The sequence below is a fragment of the Chrysemys picta genome, chromosome 2 (genome assembly GCF_011386835.1).
Source record: "Chrysemys picta bellii isolate R12L10 chromosome 2, ASM1138683v2, whole genome shotgun sequence".
In the NCBI taxonomy this organism is placed as follows: Eukaryota; Metazoa; Chordata; order Testudines; family Emydidae; genus Chrysemys; species Chrysemys picta.
The window spans coordinates 111,811,223-111,831,293 of NC_088792.1; the positions used below are offsets into that span (position 1 = coordinate 111,811,223).

A 20,071-nucleotide genomic window follows, 5' to 3' on the forward strand; every position below is an offset into this window, starting at 1 on the left:
TCTTGGGCTTTGGATGATTTTGTTAGTTGCTTAAAAAAAGCCTCACCCACCTCTTCCACCTGGTTAGGTGGCCTGTAGTAGACTACTAGCATGACATCACCCTTGTTTTTTACCCCTTTTACCCTAACCCAGAGACTCTCAACACTTCCATCTCCTATGTCCATCTCCACGTCAGTCCAAGTGTGTACATTTTAATATACAAGGCAACACCTCCTCCCTTTTTCTCCTGTCTATCCTGAGCAAGCTGTACCCATCCACACCAACATTCCAATCATGTGTATTATCCCACCAAGTTTCAGTGATGCCAAAAATGTCATAGGTGTATTTATTTATTAGCACTTCCAGTTTTTGCTGCTTATTCCCCATACTTCTCGCATTTGTATATAGGCATCTAAGATACTGGTTTGATCTTTCCTCCCAGTTTTGTCCTGACCCTCCTTTCTCTCTGCCAATACAGCCCACACTCCCTCTCGTTTCCGACACATCTCCCAGGTCTCCATGTTCCCTGCTTACTGTGGGCTTTGCTCACCTGTCCCCGTCGAACCTAGTTTAAAGTCCTCCTCACGAGGTTAGCCAGTCTGTGTCCAAATAGGGTCTTTCCCCTCCTCGAAAGGTGAACGCCATCTCTGCCCAGCAGTCCTTCCTCGAATAGCATCCCATGGTCTAGGAAGCCAAAGCTCTCCTGGCAATACCATCTTCGCAGCCAGGCATTCACCTCCATGATACATCTGTCTCTGCCCGGGCCCCTACCTTTGACAGGAAGAATCAAAGAGAATACCACCTGTGCTCCAAACTCCTTCACCCGTACTCCCAGAGCCCTGTAGTCACTCTTGATTCGCTCAGTGTCACACCGCACAGTATCATTTGTGCCCACATGGATGAGTAGCATGGGGTACTAGTCAGAGGGCTGGATAATCCTCGACAATGCCTCTGTAACATTTCGGATACGGGCTCCCGGCAGGCAGCATACCTCCCGAGATGAAATGTCAGGGTGACAGATGGGTGCCTCTGTCCCCCTCAGCAGAGAGTCTCAGACCACCATTACCCTACTTTTCCTATTCGCAGTGGTGGCAGCAGACCTCCCCGCCTTAGGGGTACGAGGCTTCTCCTCCTTTACTGTAGGGGGTGATTCCTTCTTTCCTGTATCAAGAAAAGCATAACGGTTACCTATTACCAGGGCGGGAGGGTTCGGAGCAGGGATCACAATCTGCTGTCAGAAAAAGTGTTGCAAGAAATTCAGCATTATACTTTCATTGCATGATTGTGCAGGAGGAGGAGCCAAGTTGTATGGAGACTACATTTGTTTACCATATATCATTGAGAATTAACAAATGTAGGTAAATAACAGTATAAAAAGAAGAAAAAAGCTGAACATTAAATGGATTTAGTTTTTCAGTAGAGATAGGCCTGACCTGAAAAGTTTAGATCTAACTCCAGATTTGAACTTCTTCAAAGTTTGAAGAAGTCTGACCATTACTTTCACCGGGCCTGATGAAATGCATCCTAGAATACTCAAGGAGCTAATAGAGGAGGTATCTGAGCCTCTAGCTATTATCTTTGGAAAATCATGGGAGACAGGAGAGATTCCAGAAGACTGGAAAAGGGGAAATATAGTGCCCATTTATAAAAAGGGAAATAAAAACAACCCAGGAAACTACAGACCAGTTAGTTTAACTTCTGTGCCAGGGAAGATAATGGAGCAAGTAATTAAGGAAATCATCTGCAAACACTTGGAAGGTGGTAAGGTGATAGGGAATAGCCAGCATGGATTTGTAAAGAACAAATCATGTCAAACCAATCTGATAGCTTTCTTTGATAGGATAACGAATCTTGTGGATAAGGGAGAAGCGGTGGATGTGGTATACCTAGACTTTAGTAAGGCATTTGATACGGTCTTGCATGATATTCTTATCCATAAACTAGGCAAATACAACTTAGATGGGGCTACTATAAGGTGGGTGCATAACTGGCTGGATAACCATACTCAGAGAGTAGTTATTAATAGTTCCCAATCCTGCTGGAAAGGTATAACAAGAGGGGTTCCACAGGGGTCTGTTTTGGGACCGGCTCTGTTCAATATCTTCATCAATGACTTAGATATTGGCATAGAAAGTACGCTTATTAAGTTTGCGGATGATACCAAACTGGGAGGGATTGCAACTGCTTTGGAGGGTAGGGTCATAATTCAAAATGATCTGGACAAATTGGAGAAATGGTCTGAGTTAAACAAGATGAAGTTTAACAAAGACAAATGCAAAGTGCTCCACTTAGGAAGGAAAAATCAGTTTCACACATACAGAATGGGAAGAGACTGTCTAGGAAGGAGTACGGCAGAAAGGGATCTAGGGGTTATAGTGGACCACAAGCTAAATCGCTGGTCTACAATTTTTGAGAAGTCGTCTGCTTCAGAGATAAAATGTGCTATTTATTATGTATTCTGATGTGCTGAATTCAAATATGATAATTAAAACAACTGATTGGCTACTGTTTCTACGATATGTAAGTTTTTACATTTTATGTCTATGTATATTGTGTAGATAGAGTTTTAATCATAAATTGTAAATCTATGTCTTTTCATGTGTTTATGGTTGCTTTACATGATAATATTTCACCTGTCCTGTTTATGTAACACTTTAAAAATCAGCAAAAGGGTTATATAAATAAAATGTATTATGAAACAAAAGGCAAAAAACTATTATGTACATAGTTTAGTCCTATTCAGTGTCTACTCGGCACTTCTTGGCTTGTCTCTTGTATTCATTAAATGGAGCATTTCTTGTCACTGTCCAGCAATAGTCTGCAAGCATTGATGGGCTCCATTTGCCCTGATAGCGTTTCTCCATTGTTGCAAAGTCTTGGTGAAATCGCTCGCCGTGCTCGTCGCTCACTGCTCCGCAGTTTGGTGGAAAAAAATCTAGATGGGAGTGCAAAAAATGTATCTTTAGTGACATGTTGCAACCAAGGCTTTTGTATGCCTTGAGGAGGTTTTCCACCAACAACCTGTAGTTGTCTGCCTTGTTGTTTCCGAGAAAATTTATTGCCACTAACTGGAAGGCTTTCCATGCCGTCTTTCCCTTGCCACGCAGTGCATGGTCAAATGCATCATCTCGAAGAAGTTCACGAATCTGAGGACCAACAAAGACACCTTCCTTTATCTTAGCTTCACTTAACCTTGGGAATTTTCCACGGAGGTACTTGAAAGCTGCTTGTGTTTTGTCAATGGCCTTGACAAAGTTCTTCATCAGACCCAGCTTGATGTGTAAGGGTGGTAACAAAATCTTCCTTGATTCAACAAGTGGTGGATGCTGAACACTTTTCCTCCCAGGCTCCAATGACTGTCGGAGCGGCCAATCTTTCTTGATGTAGTGGGAATCTCTTGCACGACTATCCCATTCGCAGAGAAAACAGTAGTACTTTGTGTATCCAGTCTGCAGACCAAGCAAGAGAGCAACAACCTTCAAATCGCCACAAAGCTGCCACTGATGTTGGTCATAGTTTATGCACCTCAAAAGTTGTTTCATGTTGTCATAGGTTTCCTTCATATGGACTGCATGACCAACTGGAATTGATGGCAAAACATTGCCATTATGCAGTAAAACAGCTTTAAGACTCGTCTTCGATGAATCAATGAGAAGTCTCCACTCATCTGGATCGTGAACGATGTTGAGGGCTGCCATCACACCATCGATGTTGTTGCAGGCTACAAGATCACCTTCCATGAAGAAGAATGGGACAAGATCCTTTTGACGGTCACGGAACGTGGAAACCCTAACATCACCTGGCAGGAGATTCCACTGCTGTAGTCTGGAGCCCAACAGCTCTGCCTTACTCTTGGGTAGTTCCAAATCCCTGACAAGGTCATTCAGTTCACCTTGTGTTATGAGGTGTGGTTCAGAGGAGGAGGATGGGAGAAAATGTGGGTCCCGTGACATTAATGGTTCAGGACCAGAAGTTTCATACTCTTCCTCTTCTTCGTCTGACTCAAGTGAAAATGATTCTGGTGCATCAGGAACCGGCAGTCCTTCTCCGTGGGGTAGTGGGCGTATAGCTGATGGAATGTTTGAACATGATAGCAGTTTTCAGGTATCTAAAAGGTATCTAAAAGGGTGTCATCAGGAGGAGGGAGAAAACTTGTTCACCTTAGCCTCTAAGGACAGAACAAGAAGCAATGGGCTTAAGCTGCAGCAAGGGAGGTTTAGGTTGGACATTAGGAAAAAGTTCCTATCAGGGTGGTTAAACACTGGAATAAATTGCCTAGGGAGGTTGTGGAATCTCCATCTCTGGAGATATTTAAGAGTAGGTTAGATAAATGTCTATCAGGGATGGTCTAGACAGTATTAGGTCCTGCCATGAGGGCAGGGGACTGGACTCGATGACCTCTCGAGGTCCCTTCCAGCCCTAGAATCTATGAATCTATACAGTTAGTGGCAAGGCATGACTTTTGGATCTGAATACAAATTTCCCTAACATTTGGGAGTGTTCAGATCTGTGGTTTTGGTTTGAACTCATCTGTAGTCTGAGATGTTTGAAAGCTTTCCACAATATGAATATTCCTCTTCAAGGGGAAGAATAAGGGAAAATGAAGAAGCAAGCATACAGCTTTATGTTTTTCAAGGGTCATAGATACTTGTCATTGTCTTGCTGCAGCCTCTTGTGAATTTAGAGGACATATACACACTTCAGTAACAAGATGAGAGAAGACAGTCAGCCTCACAAGTAACCTCATGTTTTCTCTTTGATTGTGCAACTCAGGATCACAATGAGAAAATGGGCACCCTAGATGCAAATGTCACATTCTTATCTAGTGTAAACCGGAGTAGCTCCATCGAAGTCACTAGAGCTACAGCAATTTACACTAGCTGAGAATCTGATACAGAATTTCCATGTTACATGTCAGGAAATGGCCTTTTGTAAACAACAACAGCCTATTACCTTCTGAAAAGCAAGTACTGCTGAAGTGGCTTGCTGATAACAGTGCCTGACTGACAGATTAAAATTAAACATCCTGAAAGCAGCGAAGAAATGGCTAACTAAGTTTGTGCTTTCATGGGTAACTGTGGATGTCATCTTTACACGGAAACAGGCAGGCGAATATGAAATGATAGAATACCAAGATATTGCATTTTAAAAACACAATGGAATTGTTCTAATCAAAGTAAGGACTTTCTGGCTATAGAATAAAAGGCATTTTCCCCCCAGAAGATCTTTCACTGAATCATAAATCAAGGATTAAGTAATTAATTTGTCATGTTATTGGCAGTTCACTTCCTTACAAATAGCACTGTTATAGATCAGAATAATATAATTTCCCCTTTTTGTTTCTCTCTCTCTCTCTCTCTCTCTTTCTTGTTTTCTTCCCTTTTTTGTTCATTAGAAACCACAGGAAGACATTTTTGTAGTGAGGATATCATTCCTCCCAATCATATATCTTATTTGAGCAGAGTGAATTTGTTCCACATGTCTTTTGAACATGTGTTCCTTGCACAAAAATGTCTGGTTATGTAGAGAGGCAAATGAAGAGAAGGCTAGTGAAACTGGAAAAGCTCATTACAGAATAGTGTTTTAAATAATGCGTAAGAAAAAATATTGAGCAGAGAGAATGTATCTCCAGCCCTTTTGTACCTTTGCCTATGATATGGAAGCTGCCAAAAGCTTTCTGTTTTGTTTTGTTTGCAGTGAGGATTGGAGAATATTGGTATCAATAAAAGTAAAGGAACTGAAAATGGGAACATTCTGCTGTCAAAATGTTCATCAGTAAGGAACTTTGCACACTATAAACTGCCATCACTTTGTGAATGGTGTTTCCAGTTAAGTCAATGGGAGATATGCGTGTGTGGGGCAGGATATAAATTTGAATGCTGTGTGAATGAGAGATTGCTCACTGTGTTATGATGATAACTCATGTGGTGTATATGACAACCACAAAAGGATTATTTGTTAGGCTACAGTATCCTGTCTTTGGGGTCACTGATCACCCAATGACAGGTTCTGATGAAGAATCTCTCCAGTTTCATTATATGAGTGTATTGTCACTCCATATCCTGCGGGTAGAATTATGGAGGTGGAGTTCTGTGAAGATTGGTCTGAATCATTTCTCTGCAGTTCAGAGAATGCCTTCCAGCTTTGCTGATCATGTAGTTGAATTAGTCTCTCCAAGTAAATAGTTCATACCTTTCTGATTTCCCTCCTGACCCTCACATTTACTTCAAACACAACTGTCCGAACTTGGGTCCTTCATTATCCAGTTCAGTTTCCTTGATAGATCAGTTTCGGCTCTTTCTTGAGTACATGTATCTACCTCAGGTTTAGCCAAATTATTGTGATTGTTTTACAGAGTATCTCAGACATAAGACTTTAGCTTGAGTCTACCAGCCATTTTCCTAAAGACCTATAAAATTACTTTATTTGAAGCAATAGGCTATTAAGTCACTTTGCTTTTCACGGATTTTGTAATTACATGATCCAAACTAATATAGAGTTTTACTGAGTGGAACTGAGAGAACCACCTTTGAAGTGTGTAGGTGTGGGGGGAGCGAATGTAGGGAGGGATTATTAAAATAATTCAGGTAAAAATCAGGACAAAAGATATATCACTCTTGCATTGATGCTTTTTATCTGGGGCCTGGTCTACACTCCGACTTTAATTTGGATTTATCAGCTTTAATTCGAATTTACCCTGCAACCGTCCACACAACTACGCTATTTATTTCGATATAAAGGGCCCTTTAAATCGATTTCTGTACTCCACCCCGATGAGCGGAGTAGCGCCAAAATCGATTCAGTGCTTGCAGAACTTCGTTCTAAAAGACGAAATGCCAAAACTTTTGAAAAAATCTCCAAGGGCATGATGGAGAGAGGCCACAATAGGGACTCAGATCAGTGCCGCATGAAAGTCAAGGAGCTCAGACAAGCCTATCAAAAAACAAAGGAGGCAAACGGTCGCTCTGGGTCAGAGCCGCGGACATGCCGCTTCTACGCCGAGCTGCATGCAATTCTAGGGGGGGCCGCCACCACTACCCCACCTGTGATCGTGGATTCCGGGTCGGGGATAGTCTCATCAGCTACACCTGAGGATTCTGCTGATGGGGGAGAGGAGGAGGAGGATGAGCTTGCAGAGAGCACACAGCACTCCGTTCTCCCCAACAGCCAGGATCTTTTTCTCACCCTGACTGAAGTACCCTCCCAACCCTCCCAAGCCAGTACCCAAGACCCTGACCCCATGGAAGGGACCTCAGGTGAGTTTACCTTTTAAAATATAAAACTTGTTTTAAAAGCAAACGGTTTTTAATGATTACTTTGCCCTGAGGACTTGGGATGCATTCGCGGTCAGTTCAGCTACTGGAAAAGTCTGTTAACGTGTCTGGGGATGGAGCGGAGATCCTCCAGGGACATCTCCATGAAGCTCTCCTGGAGGTACTCCAAAAGCCTTGCCACAAGGTTTCTGGGCAGTGCATCCTTATTCCGTCCTCCATGGTAGGACACTTGACCACGCCATGCTTGCAGCAAGTAATCTGGTATCATTGCATGACAAAGCCTGGCAGCGTATGGTCCCGGTGTTTGCTGGCATTCAAGCAACATCCGTTCTTTATCTTGTTGTGTAATCCTCAGGAGAGTGATATCACTCATGGTAACCTGGTTGAAATACGGGAACTTAATTAAGGGGACAGAGGTGGCCGTTCCTACTGGGCTGTTTGCCTGTTGCGGAAAATAAATCCTTCCCTGCAGTTAGCCAAGCGCAGATGGGAAATTGGCCCTGAGCTTTTTCGCGTTTCACACTGTAGCCTGGCCAGTCATGAAACTGGTTTTCAAAGCTTCTCTGATGCACAGCGCTTCCTGGTGTGCTCTTCTAATCGCCCTGGTGTCTGGCTGCGCGTAATCAGCAGCCAGGCAATTTGCCTCAGCCTCCCACCCCGCCATAAAGGTCTCCCCCTTACTTTCACAGAGATTGTGGAGCACACAGCAAGCAGAAATAACAATGGGGAGATTTCTTTGGCTGAGGTCAGAGCGAGTCAATAATGATCGCCAGCGACCTTTTAAACGGCCAAATGCACATTCTACCACCATTCTGCACTTGCTTAGCCTGTAGTTAAACAGCTCCTGACTCCTGTCCAGGCTGCCTGTGTATTGCTTCATGAGCCATGGCATTAAGGGGTAGGCTGGGTCCCCAAGAATAACTATTGGCATTTCAACATCCCCAACGGTTATTTTCTGGTCCGGAAAGTAAGTCCCTTGCTGCAGCCCTTTAAACAGAGTAGTGTTCCTGAAGACGCGAGCGTCATGAACCCTTCCCGCCCAGCCCGCGTTGATGTTGGTGAAACGTCCCTTGTGATCCACAAGTGCTTGCAGCACCATTGAAAAGTACCCCTTGCGGTTTATGTACTCGGTGGCTTGGTGCTCCGGTGCCAAGATAGGAATATGGGTTCCATGTATCGCCCCACCACAGTTAGGGAATCCCATTGCAGCAAAGCCATCCACTATGGCCTGCACATTTCCCAGAGTCACTAACTTTCATAGCAGCACCTGAGTGATTGCTTTGGCTACTTGCATCACAGCAGCCCCACAGTAGATTTGCCCACTCCAAATTGATTCCCGACTGACCGGTAGCTGTCTGGCGTTGCAAGCTTCCACAGGGCTATCGCCACGCACTTCTCAACTGTGAGGGCTGCTCTCATCTTGGTATTCTGGCGTTTCAGGGCAGGGGACAGCAAGTCACAAAGTTCCATGAAAGTGCCCTTACGCATGCGAAAGTTCTGCAGCCACTGGGAATCGTCCCAGACCTGCAACACTATGCGGTCCCACCAGTCTGTGCTTGTTTCCCTTGCCCACAATCGGCGTTCCATGGATAGAATCTGCCCCATTAACAACATGATCTCCAAAGCACCGGGGCCTGTGGTTTCACAGAATTCTGTATCCGTGTCCGTGTCCATGTCCATGTCCTCATCATGCTTGTCGCTGCGCTGCCGCCGCTGCTGCCTCCTCGCCTCATTTTTCTGGTCCTGGCTCAGCATAAACTCCACGAGAACGCGCGAGGTGTTTACAATGTTCATGACTGCTGTTTTGAGCTGAGCGGGCTCCATGCTTGCCATGGTATGTAGTCTGCAGTGTTCACCCACCCAGGAAAAAAGGCGCGAAATGGTTGTCTGCCGTCCGTTGCTTTCATGCAGGGAGGGAGGAGGTGAGGCTGTACCCAGAACCACCTGCGACGATGTTTTTTGTCCCATCAGGCACTGGGATCTCAACCCAGAATTCCAATGGGCGCGAGAGACTGCGGGAACTATGGGATAGCTATGGGATAGTTACCCACAGTGCAACGCTGCAGAAATCGACTCTAGCCCCGGTACTTGGACGCACACCGCCGAATTAATGTGCTTAGTGTGGCCGCATACATTTCGACTTTATACAACCTGTTTTCCAAATTCGAATTATATAAATTCGGATTAATCCCGTAGTGTAGACATACCCATATCTGGGAAGCATAAACTGGGATTCAATGCAGTCCTCTTTATTTCAGTCATCAGTACTTGTCTTGATATAGGTACCTTGATACAGGTAAATATTGATGCATCAAAGAACTATACAAACTAATTGTTTAGCAATTTATCTAACCATTTGCTATTATGAATCTGTGGTACATATTGTCTGAACCTGTTCATTTTTTTAGGTTACATGATGAGCTACTATTTCTGTTTTACTCTTAGGAGCCAAGCCATGGTCCAACATCATGGAGATCCTGGAGGAAAAGGACGGGGTTGACACTGAACTGCTGGTTTATGCAATGACCTTAGTTAACAAGGTTTGTTTTAACACACTAATATCATTAGCAATATTAGTACTCATTTATTTTCAGTTACATAATGCTCAAAGGTGTTTTGGGCATTTGGCAGATATATAGCAAGACCAGTCTTGTCCCAAGAATTTACAGTGCAAGCCACTCAAAGCCAAACTGGATTAACCTTATCTAGAGAACACTACTTGTTGTTTTAATAATGTGCCTTTGGCTACCACTCTACTCTGTTTTTGTAAATGTAACATTAACAACAGCAGATGACATGGTGAGGGGCACTAAATATATCTTTGTCTAAGTAAAATAAATATTCAAATGCTATTTAATCTCAACACGTAACAGATGTAAAATTCAGAGTGTCTTCTCTTTCCATCTTCTCTTTTCCATCCCTTAGAATACTACCAGATCTCCAGGTTAGTGAGGAAAATGAGACTTTATGGTAGCTAAAAGAGAAGTTAAGTCACTTTTCAAATTAATTGGCTGGAGTGGTGGGAAGGCTGAGGAGTTGGGTAGAGGGAGAGGTATGAGAGCATATTTACATGAGGTGAATATTGTGGTGCTTTGGGATTGTGTGAGGTTTAGGTAGCTAGAAAGAGGGGTCTAGGTGTTTGAGATTCTGTGGTGGGTGGGGTGGTGGGGTCAAGGATTTTGGGGGGCACAGGAGACAGATAAGGACAGTAGTGTGAGCACTAGATGGGCGTGGCAGTTTATGCATCAGTAAACTCAGGAGCAGCTTTCTGAAGGTTAGTTCACATCATTGTGCCAACCTATTAGTATGAATAAAACCAACGGTTACTCTTGTTATTTATCATTTGTGTAACGGTGCCAACCAGGATCAGGACTCCATTTTGCTAGATGTTGTGCCATCACATAGGGAGATGCAGTTGCTGTCTCCAAAGATCTCAAAATTTAATTAGAAACAAGACTCAACACATGAATGTAACAAACCATAGGGACAGGGTGGACAAGCATAATGTTAATAAGATCCCATGGTTACAAAGGCTAGCTTTGTGCACAATTTGATGGTTCCAGAACATTTGATTTTTTTCTCTATGCATCGAGTGTAATGAATTTAACAGGTCTGAATGCTAATGAAAGGGTTTCTGTTTGAAAAAGAAAAGGTGCCATGATTTTTTTCTTTCTTGCTTATAGTTCTCAAAGGTTTTTATTACAAGTAGCTGTTCCATTGTAAAATCAAATGTTATCTAAAATATGCATGTACACTCACAAAAGAAAACCAAAAGGCCATAAAAATGAGAAGCTAGTTAGAAAAAAGTTCTTAACCTCTAAAGTAATCATCAAATGAGTCAGATTTTAAAAACTGACCTTTTAAAGAAGACAGAAAACCAGAATGTATTTAAGAACCAAAATATCATTGTGCTTTATGGTTTTGTTTAACAGGTCAGAGTGTTACTAACATTTTGATGTGTTAAATTCATTATATTCGTTCAAGTATCTTCAGTTTGTCAATTCTGGTCATAAATCACAATCTGAATTTATTCCTACTGCATAGTACTTTCTCAAGCTCTTGTTCATGGCTATAGTAAACATTTTTTGGTAAACTAGCTTCTCTTCTAATGCTTGGAATTGCCCTTGGAAACAGCCTGATAGGGCCAGATACCCCAGTAACATCACTGTTGTCATGATGTTTCATTGAAAACCAACTCCTGGTCCTGTTGAAATCAGTGGCAAAACTCCCACTGACTTCATTAGTAGAAGAAACCTTCTGAAAGGCATTTCTCGATTCACATATGTATATAACTCCCACTAAAGCAGGAAAACATGTCCTCAGGAGTCTTTTTCCATGCTCATTTCATGCCGTGGTATATTATATACTGGGTTCCCTCTTTCTGGTGATTATACCTCTTAATCTTGTCTGGGAATTGTCAGCCCTAATGTTTGCTTTATTACTGTATCTCGTATTGACTTATTTTCATCCCACAGTTGATTTCTTTAGGTCTGAGCCCATCATTCCTCCTTGTAACTTTTTTTAGGAGGGGCGTGTAGACCTAGCCTAAGAGACCAATTCTGCCACACTTATGCACATTGGGTGACACCATGCTCTAAAGTGGCTTGCATAATACTTGTAATAAGGTGCTACTCAACATGAGTGGCAGAATTAGTCTCTTAAGCTTATTTGGGCCTGATTCTCACTTGCTCTGCACCTTGTATAGTCATTAGCAACAACATAAACTGAGTGTAAAATGCTACCACATCAAAATAGCAGTACATTACACCCACTTTGTAATGGTGTAAATGACTGCCAGAAGTACAGGGCAAAAGAGAATCAGGCCCATTTCTGTTTAAAAAAATCTCTCTCCAACAGTTCATCTTCTCCCCGACTTCATTCTGCTGTTGAGCCATAATAATGGATTCATCACATGGCAGTCATTTTCAATACTAGGCTGGGAGGGCATATTGCTATACAAACTGTACTATGACTTCACTGCACAGTAGCAGTGTGTGGCTAATGGTAGTACTGTGAATTCACCAGCAAAAAAAAGTCTAGACTGTGATAAGAAAAACTCTGTATTAAACCCAGAAACAAATAGAAATGGGAGTTCAAAAAGTTATTGTGGTGTAAATTATTTTTATATAAATATTCTTTATTTTCAAGTTTGTGAAAGTGCCTCTCGACTGTTAATGGTAAATGTTTGTCCCACAATTAGAAATGCTTTATATATGCAGGAACTCTTAATAAGCCCCTTTAGACAAGGTAGCAAGCATCCCTTCAGTAAGATTTTAAAGAATGAAAAGGAAGGAAGGAACTGATATTTCTGCTGTCTAGATCAACTTGTACATTAAAAATACTACTATTACCTAAGGACTTAAAGACAGTAGGCACATGGCTTGGGATGATTGTTCCTGGCTGAGCATCAATCAGCTGTGTGGCTCACCCTTCTCCTTAAGGCTGAAGAGACAGGAATCAATAGGAAACCAGCCTGCCTTGCTCAGATAGAAAAAAATAAAAAAGGTTTATCTCTCTGCTTCTATTCCTGTGCTTAATACCTTAATATTTGCTGGTTTTTAGTTCTGCAGTTAAGTAGAACCAGGGAAGGATCCATGTGTGTGTGCGCGTGCGCGCCCATATAGATATATTTATTGACCCACATTTTCAGTAGTTTTTCAGGAACCAGTAACATCGATTTGTTTTGCTCATTATCTTTTTCTTACATATTTTCACAGAGTTTTTTGTTAGACTCTGCTCCACTTGATGTTTTATTTTTCTAGCTGTGTCTTACTAACCCCACTCTTTGTTTCTTGTTTAACCAGAATCACGTACACTGCCACTTACAAATTCTTGTAAAACTTTTTTAATTCTCTTCAAACCAAATCATTGTCAATGTTGTCCCTTTGATTCTCAGACGCTGTCGGGGTTGCCAGATCAGGACTCTTTCTATGACGTGGTGGACTGTCTGGAAGAGCTAGGCATCGAAGCTATTTCACAGAGACACTTGAACAAGAAAGGAACAGACTTGGACTTAGTTGAGCAATTTAACATTTATGAGGTAACATAACATGCCCTGTTTTATGCATCTTACAGCTTGTGCAAACTTCAAAGCTGGGGGCTGGGAGGGAGAGAATGTAACCTAGGTGAAACTTGGTTATCTATTTTATTTTAAAAGAAAAACATCTGGTTGCTGGAAGTGTTACACACATTTCGTATATGTGACCTACTCCGGTACATGACTACATGCAGTACAAATGCATTTCATACTAGACATAGGTTATACGTCAAAGTGAAACAGCACATTTACTAGCCTCTTTAGAGGCAGTTCTGCCTGCAATTAAAACTCTTTCTCAAACTGCTAGTTACACATCAGACTCCCTAAGTCAGTAAAAGTTCTTTCCATATGCAAAAGCATTCAGTGCACAAAAAAATGTCCCGCCTACATCAGCTTCACATACACAGCTTTCTCCACAATGGATTGCCCAGTGAGTCCTTGTTTACGAGTTTATACTGGATCAATTCCTACCCGACTTGCAGTGATTGGATACTGACTGACTCCACATTCACCACCTGTGAAATATTTATGTGCAAAGATAGGATATTTGGTTTCTTAACAATTAGACACTTTTCAGACTTTGCTTTTTTTAGGCCGAAAGTAATATAAAGTGCATGTGAATTTATGTCATGGTGCAGTGAAATAAAATTACTGCCTCTAGTACTAAGTCCAGCTGCAGAGACGTTGGGCCTGCTTCTCTTCTTTCTTATGCCAGCTTTACCCCATGGTAACTCCATTGATTTTAGTGGAATTACTCCTGATTGATACCAGTGTTAGATGATTCAGGCAAAACATAGGTATAGAGACCTGAATGCTCCGCTGAATGTAGTCACACCAACTGAAAACTTGTGTGGCTCATTGGAGAATAAGGTCCAGAAACATGCTGTCTGGTTTTTGAAATCCATCATGATACCAGTTGACAAGACCGAGTTTTCTCAACTTTACTGAGTGGTAAAAACAGATAACAAACTTGCATGCCAGTTTAATATCTTTAATTTCTTTCTTGATTGAGAAGAAATTTGTAGCACAGTGGGCTAGCTTGCCTTTATTATATGTACTGCTTTGCATTATATCCTGCTTTGCATTATATTCAGCAGTAATGCAAGAAACCTACAGGCCTGTGTCCTGTAAGACATTAGCTTCAGCAAGTTAGGATAAGGCTTGAGGCTTATGAACTTTGAACAGCTAAACTTTGCACAGATAAACGGCCTAATGGAAAACACCAAGTATTTGGGGAGCTGAAAATAGAATTTAAGGGTAAGTTCTCACCACAGGTACATAATTCAACCACAGATGTTGTCCAGGCAACAAACTGACATACATAACAGGTATATGAGATACATCTAAGGCTAGCCTGCTTGCTTATATAGCTTTTCTTACAAGTTTCTTATTTTTGTATAAGTCTGATTCTTTGTTTTATTATAATAGGTTTATAGGTCTATATTAGAGTATATTTTGGCTGTAACACAAAGGACCTGCAGGTCACATCCTGTATGTTGAGCTAAGGCAAAGTTCGCATACATATGTTTGGGACCTTTCACCGAGATAGATGATGATGCGCTAAAGCATAAGGTCCATATATGGCTGCAACCTTTAACATGGAGGATGCGTTAAAGCAGGTTGGCATAGGGGCTTTCCTAAGTTCATACCCTTTTAAACCTAAGAGGTACACCACACCTTGGAACTTGGAAAGAACCGAAATAACCAGTTAGGGCAGAAATAACAAATGTGATCCTAACCACAAAAGGGGCATGGTAACGAATGGATGTATATGATAATAAGTTGAGATCATTGATATACTAACCTATAGGGAAAAGACACTCCGACATTAGTAAGGTGAGGAAATACAAATAAGGAAAAGTGGGGAAATCCCCTACTGAATATGCATCAAACATAGCGGCGTCAGCGTAACATATTATAAAAGTGGCATCCCAGCCTAGGGGTGGTAGGAGGAGGAGGTGTAGTCCTTGGGAGGTGCCAGAATGATGGCCACTGGTGATGATGGGGAAGATGACGAGGAAGATGATGGCTAATGTTTCAGGTTGTTTTACAGGAGATGCTGTGAGTATATGGATGTGCAGATGTACATTCTGTAGTTTCTCCATCTTACTAAGTCGGGGTGTTTGTGACTGTGCTAAATGTATTATTAAACTATATTTGTAAATATAAAAGAGTTCCTATAGGGTGAGTGTTGCAACTGCGCACATTGAATAACACTGGGCCTGATCTTGGAGAAAGAACCTGGCAACCCTCAAAATGATAACTGGGGATTCTTAAGTAATCAATATAATTTAATACGTAATCTAAAGATCAGGCAACCGATTGTAGCAACATTAGTAAAGTTCCAAAGTAGTGTGCTATGTATAATATCTCCATGGCCCTCGTGTAGCTACTTTCTAGAGAGTAGAAAATCTAGTGGCCAGACTGAGTTTCAAGAGATGTGGATTTTGTTTATGGATCTGTCCCAGACTTCCTGTGGGACTTTGGTAAATCACTTAACCTCTCTGTGGCTCAGTTTCCCCATCTATAAAATGAGGATTGTACATCATTACCTCCAGTGGTAGGGTGGGAATTCACAAGACTCAAGGTAAAATCCTGTCCCTTTTGAAGTTGGTAAGAATTTTGCCATTGAATTAAATAGGGCCAGATTTTCTCCCAGGGATTTTCAAAGGCATGAATGGGGATGAGGTGCCCAAATCCCACTGTAATATGATGGGAACTAGACATCTAATTCCCTTAGATTTTGAAAATCCCAGCCTAAATGTTTACAAAGTTCTCGAAGATCTGCAGATGAGGGGGTCTATGCAATCCCAGTGTATGAATAGCAGCAAGATGAGTGTGTAGCAGCTAAAGAGGAGTAGCTGTTGTAATGGTGAGTATAGTAAGAGTCAGTTAAGTTATGCTGGGAGCAATGACTTCATGGTTGGGGATGATGTGCAGCTACATATTCATTGTTAAAATGTGAATGAAAACATAGGAAATCTAGAGCTAACGTGAAAAGTCTCCCCTTGTGTTCCTTTCAGATGACACTGAGACATGAGGATGGAGACGAGACTGCTGATCCCCCACCCAATGGGCGCAAAGACAGAAGAAGGGCCAGTCTTGGCTCCAGTGAACGAAGGGGATTAGAGCGCAGGAGAAGCCGCAGACATTCAGCCCAGAGCATCAAAAGCACTTTATCAGCTCCTGCAAGTCCCTGCAGTCAGTCGAGTCCAAGCTTCATGTTAGGCCATGGGCAGCGTATTGAAGATCTTAGTGAGAAGTAAGTGCTTGAGACAAGAAACATTCCTTTATTCTCATTATTGTGCCTTTCTATTGTATTCATTGCACATTATTGACTCTGATCATGGCAAACTATTCAGTTATTTCATTTCCCCCCACCTTTCTTTCTTTCTTTCTTTCTTTCTTTCTTTCTTTCTTTCTTTCTTTCTTTCTTTCTTTCTTTCTTGTAATGGACAAAAAAGCAAAATGCTACTAGAGGTTTAAAGGAAGAAAGATGTGATCATTTGGTTCTTCTATATTCACCTGCCTTTAGGATGCATATGTTCCCTATGAATACCTGCCTGTCAGTACTATATTTCATTGATCTTCAGAGAAACAAACCTTCAAAGCAATCTGTAAAATAAACAAATACATTCCTGAGTTTGTATTACCATTTGTCCCATAGGAATGGATGTAAACAACATGAGATGGAACATTCATAAAGTGAGATCTTAACATTTATTGATAGAATTTTCATCTACTGTAATATATGGACAGAATTTCCATCTAATATATCCATTTAGTAGAAGATTCAAATTCTATAGGGAGGTCCTGGTGAAATCATAAACATCATGATTTATTACACTTGTGCAAAGTTATTTTTTGTGTGATTGGAATGAATTCATATGAGGCATTTTCTTTTTACAATCAGTGTTCCAAAATGTATATTCATATTTTCTTTCAAGGCTTGAGTTGTTTTGAATAGATGTGATGTTATATTTAAGAATTAACAAATGAGATGCAATAAGGACCAACTGGGGAGGAATCAGTGGCCCAGAAACAAGGCTAGCCATTCAATCTAACTGGTTATTACTGCTTGAGAAGTGCTCTGGACTGAGGTATTTATTGACATTATAAGACAAAAATGAAAACCGATAGGTGTTTGAATTTTCTTTATTGCCAGTGCCATTCCAGTTCATCTGGACAGAGTTTTGTTAGAGAAAAGCGGGAGCTGCTGGTTGTCAGCACCTCTGAAAATCAGGCACAAAGTGTCTTGAGCTGGGAAACCAGAAACTGAATCACATTAAACAAATGAAGACTTAATGTTTGTGAAGTTCTTTGAGCATTTCTGATGGAAGATACTATATACAATCCTGGAGCCTCAAAATTCTGCCAGTCATGTAGGAAACTTTCTATCTTGCAAACTAAATTTTACCGAATAACAATGTATTCTTATTAAAAAGACCCTTCCTTCAGAATACTTGAAATTTTAAGGCTCCAGGACTATTAAGTAGTAGTGGCATGTCATATACTGCATAGTGGCTTCTCAGTATATTGAGGGCAAGTCCACAAACCGCTCTGGCACGTCTGGTGAAGATATACTATGCTGACAGGAGAGCGCTTTCACGTTGGCATAATTATTCCACCTCCATGAGAGATGGCAGACATAGCATGGTGTAAACACCATTTTAAGTCAATGTACGTCGCACAAGGGAGATGTTGTTTTCACACCTCTGAGCAACGTAAGTTATATCGACATAAGCAGTAGTTTGGACCAGCTCTCTATGTCCAATGCATTTGTCATCATTCCATGTTGTCATTTGACGTCTCATTCATGTTTGTTTTTGGCTGGGTCTGTAGTGAATTCGAGCCTGAGGGCCTCGTGGTCTTACAGGCTGATGACAAGGATGACAGTGCATTTGAAGCTGAACTTCAAACATCTTCAATGTGAGTGTTGCTGCAGCTGCTCTGCATGGAACACCTCTTGCATGGTTCTGGGCTTTTTCATTACCTCTTGGTGTCTAGAACACATGCAGTGGGTGTGATTGACTCCTTAGGGTGATGCATTTGGGTTGAAGAAATGCATTTTATTTCAATGCTTTGATCCTGGATTGATTTTTCTGTTGTAATCAAAGACATGCAAGCACGCTGAGTTATCCTTCCCGAGTTACACTACACTTGGTCAGTTTTACGATTTTTTTGTCATTTGCATTCGCCCTGTTGTTTTCTTTGTTTCATAGCTGGGAACTGGAGAATGCATAACAGCCAGATGGAAAAAAACAGTCTATCCCAAATCACACCATCCTAATCCCCAACACACAACCCTCTAACACGCTCTATGTTTAAATCTGTGTTCATCTTCTTTTGGACCTGATATTTTGCTAGTCACTTTCTTTGTCATCTATATTTTAACCATTTTCAGACAGATCTTGGCCCCAGCTCTGGATGTATTGGCAGTGGGCAGGAGCAAAGTACTACACTTCATTCTCCCACTCAGTTCTTGCCATACCAGAGATTGGGCCTGTTGTTTCTTCACTCCTGGAAAATCCCTGAAAGCTGATTCTTTGAAATTCCAGCCATTTAGCCTCTTGAGAGGATAGCCTGCTTTGCTGACTATTCATTCCGTATGATTATGTTTCTTTCTGGACATGCAAAGAAGTAGCCTATATAATTGAGTATCATATTTGATAAAGGGTTTTTTAAAAGCTAACTTTAATATAGTGTATAAGTCTTAGAATGTCTTGAAGTACTTAGAAGCATAGCTACCCCTCTGATTCATTATTTGCATTGGCTGCATCCTGTTTCCCAAGCTATAAGCATTAAAGCATCAAAATAATGTCTAGGCACCACAAATCTGTTAGTCTCAGACTTAATTATTTTTTAAAAACTCGTGAAAGCAACATAACAGCATTAGGGCGAGAGCAAAGGCATATGGTTTATCAGTTTGATCAAGGCAGAATATTTGCCTATTGAGACCAGAAGTTCATGTATTAATGAAAATGAGTCTGACCCTCAGAACTCTGGACCATGTTTTTGCCACACCTGGCTACTACTTAGGGGAAACATTTTCCCATTCCATTTCAGGATCTCTATGCAGAGAAATCATTTTGGACTATTGTTTCAAAATAGTCATTTTGTGGGCTAGTCATTGTGCCTGAGAAGTAGGAATATTATTTTCTAAAGGGCCTCAAAACTAAACAACACAAAATTATGCTCAGAAATATGATAGAGAGGTCTCTTTTTTCTATTTTTTATAGAAATATGGTTCCTATGGAATCTTAGTAAGTTTTTTATTCATGTTGTATCTGAGTTTAGTTCACAGAGTTGGTGAAAACATGGGAAAAAAATTGCAAAAATGTCTTCAAAATATTTTTGTTGTTTTTCCTCAAAATATTGCGATTTCAATACATATTGTTCCAATTCTGAAAAATTTCAGCAAGCGGCAAGCTCTCATCCACTCCCCATGGGGGCATGTTTGTTGTGGGTCCACAGCCCCACCTCCACTGCCCATACGAACAAGTATTGGAGTCTCGTCTTAACTAAAGGCATGTTACATCTACAAAGGTATATCAAAAGCCAGCTGAGTGCTCTACCATAGTGAAATTGTCAGCGCCTGACCTCTGCAGGCATAACATTTCCAGCCGCCACAGCCTGGTGATACCTTTGTTTCCCACCCGTGAATTCGGCCTATAGAAATTACAGAAGGAAAAGGCCCAATTGTTCACCTGGGATCAGATCTAGTGCCCATTTAAGTCAATGGAAAGCCTCCCTTTCAGTGGGCATTGGATCCAGCCCCTAG

At 41.4% G+C, this 20,071-nt stretch overlaps 1 protein-coding gene across 24 annotated transcripts in view; it reads left to right on the forward strand.

Annotated features, from left to right (window-relative positions):
• FHOD3 (formin homology 2 domain containing 3) overlaps window positions 1-20,071 on the forward strand; it is a 655,971-nt gene that overhangs the window by 466,913 nt on the left and 168,987 nt on the right. For 13 of the 24 annotated variants that reach the window (XR_010598462.1, XM_065583978.1, XM_065583975.1 and 10 more), the window contains 4 exons: window positions 9,699-9,793; window positions 13,150-13,293; window positions 16,314-16,552; window positions 18,133-18,219. Coding sequence is in view for 23 of the 24 variants with exons in the window: in XM_065583978.1 (XP_065440050.1) it covers window positions 9,699-9,793; window positions 13,150-13,293; window positions 16,314-16,552; window positions 18,133-18,219 (565 nt within the window). In the remaining variant the exon portion in view is untranslated. The remainder of the gene's footprint in view (window positions 1-9,698; window positions 9,794-13,149; window positions 13,294-16,313; window positions 16,553-18,132; window positions 18,220-20,071) is intronic. The other 11 variants (XM_065583979.1, XM_065583988.1, XM_065583990.1 and 8 more) reach the window with 1 other exon arrangement.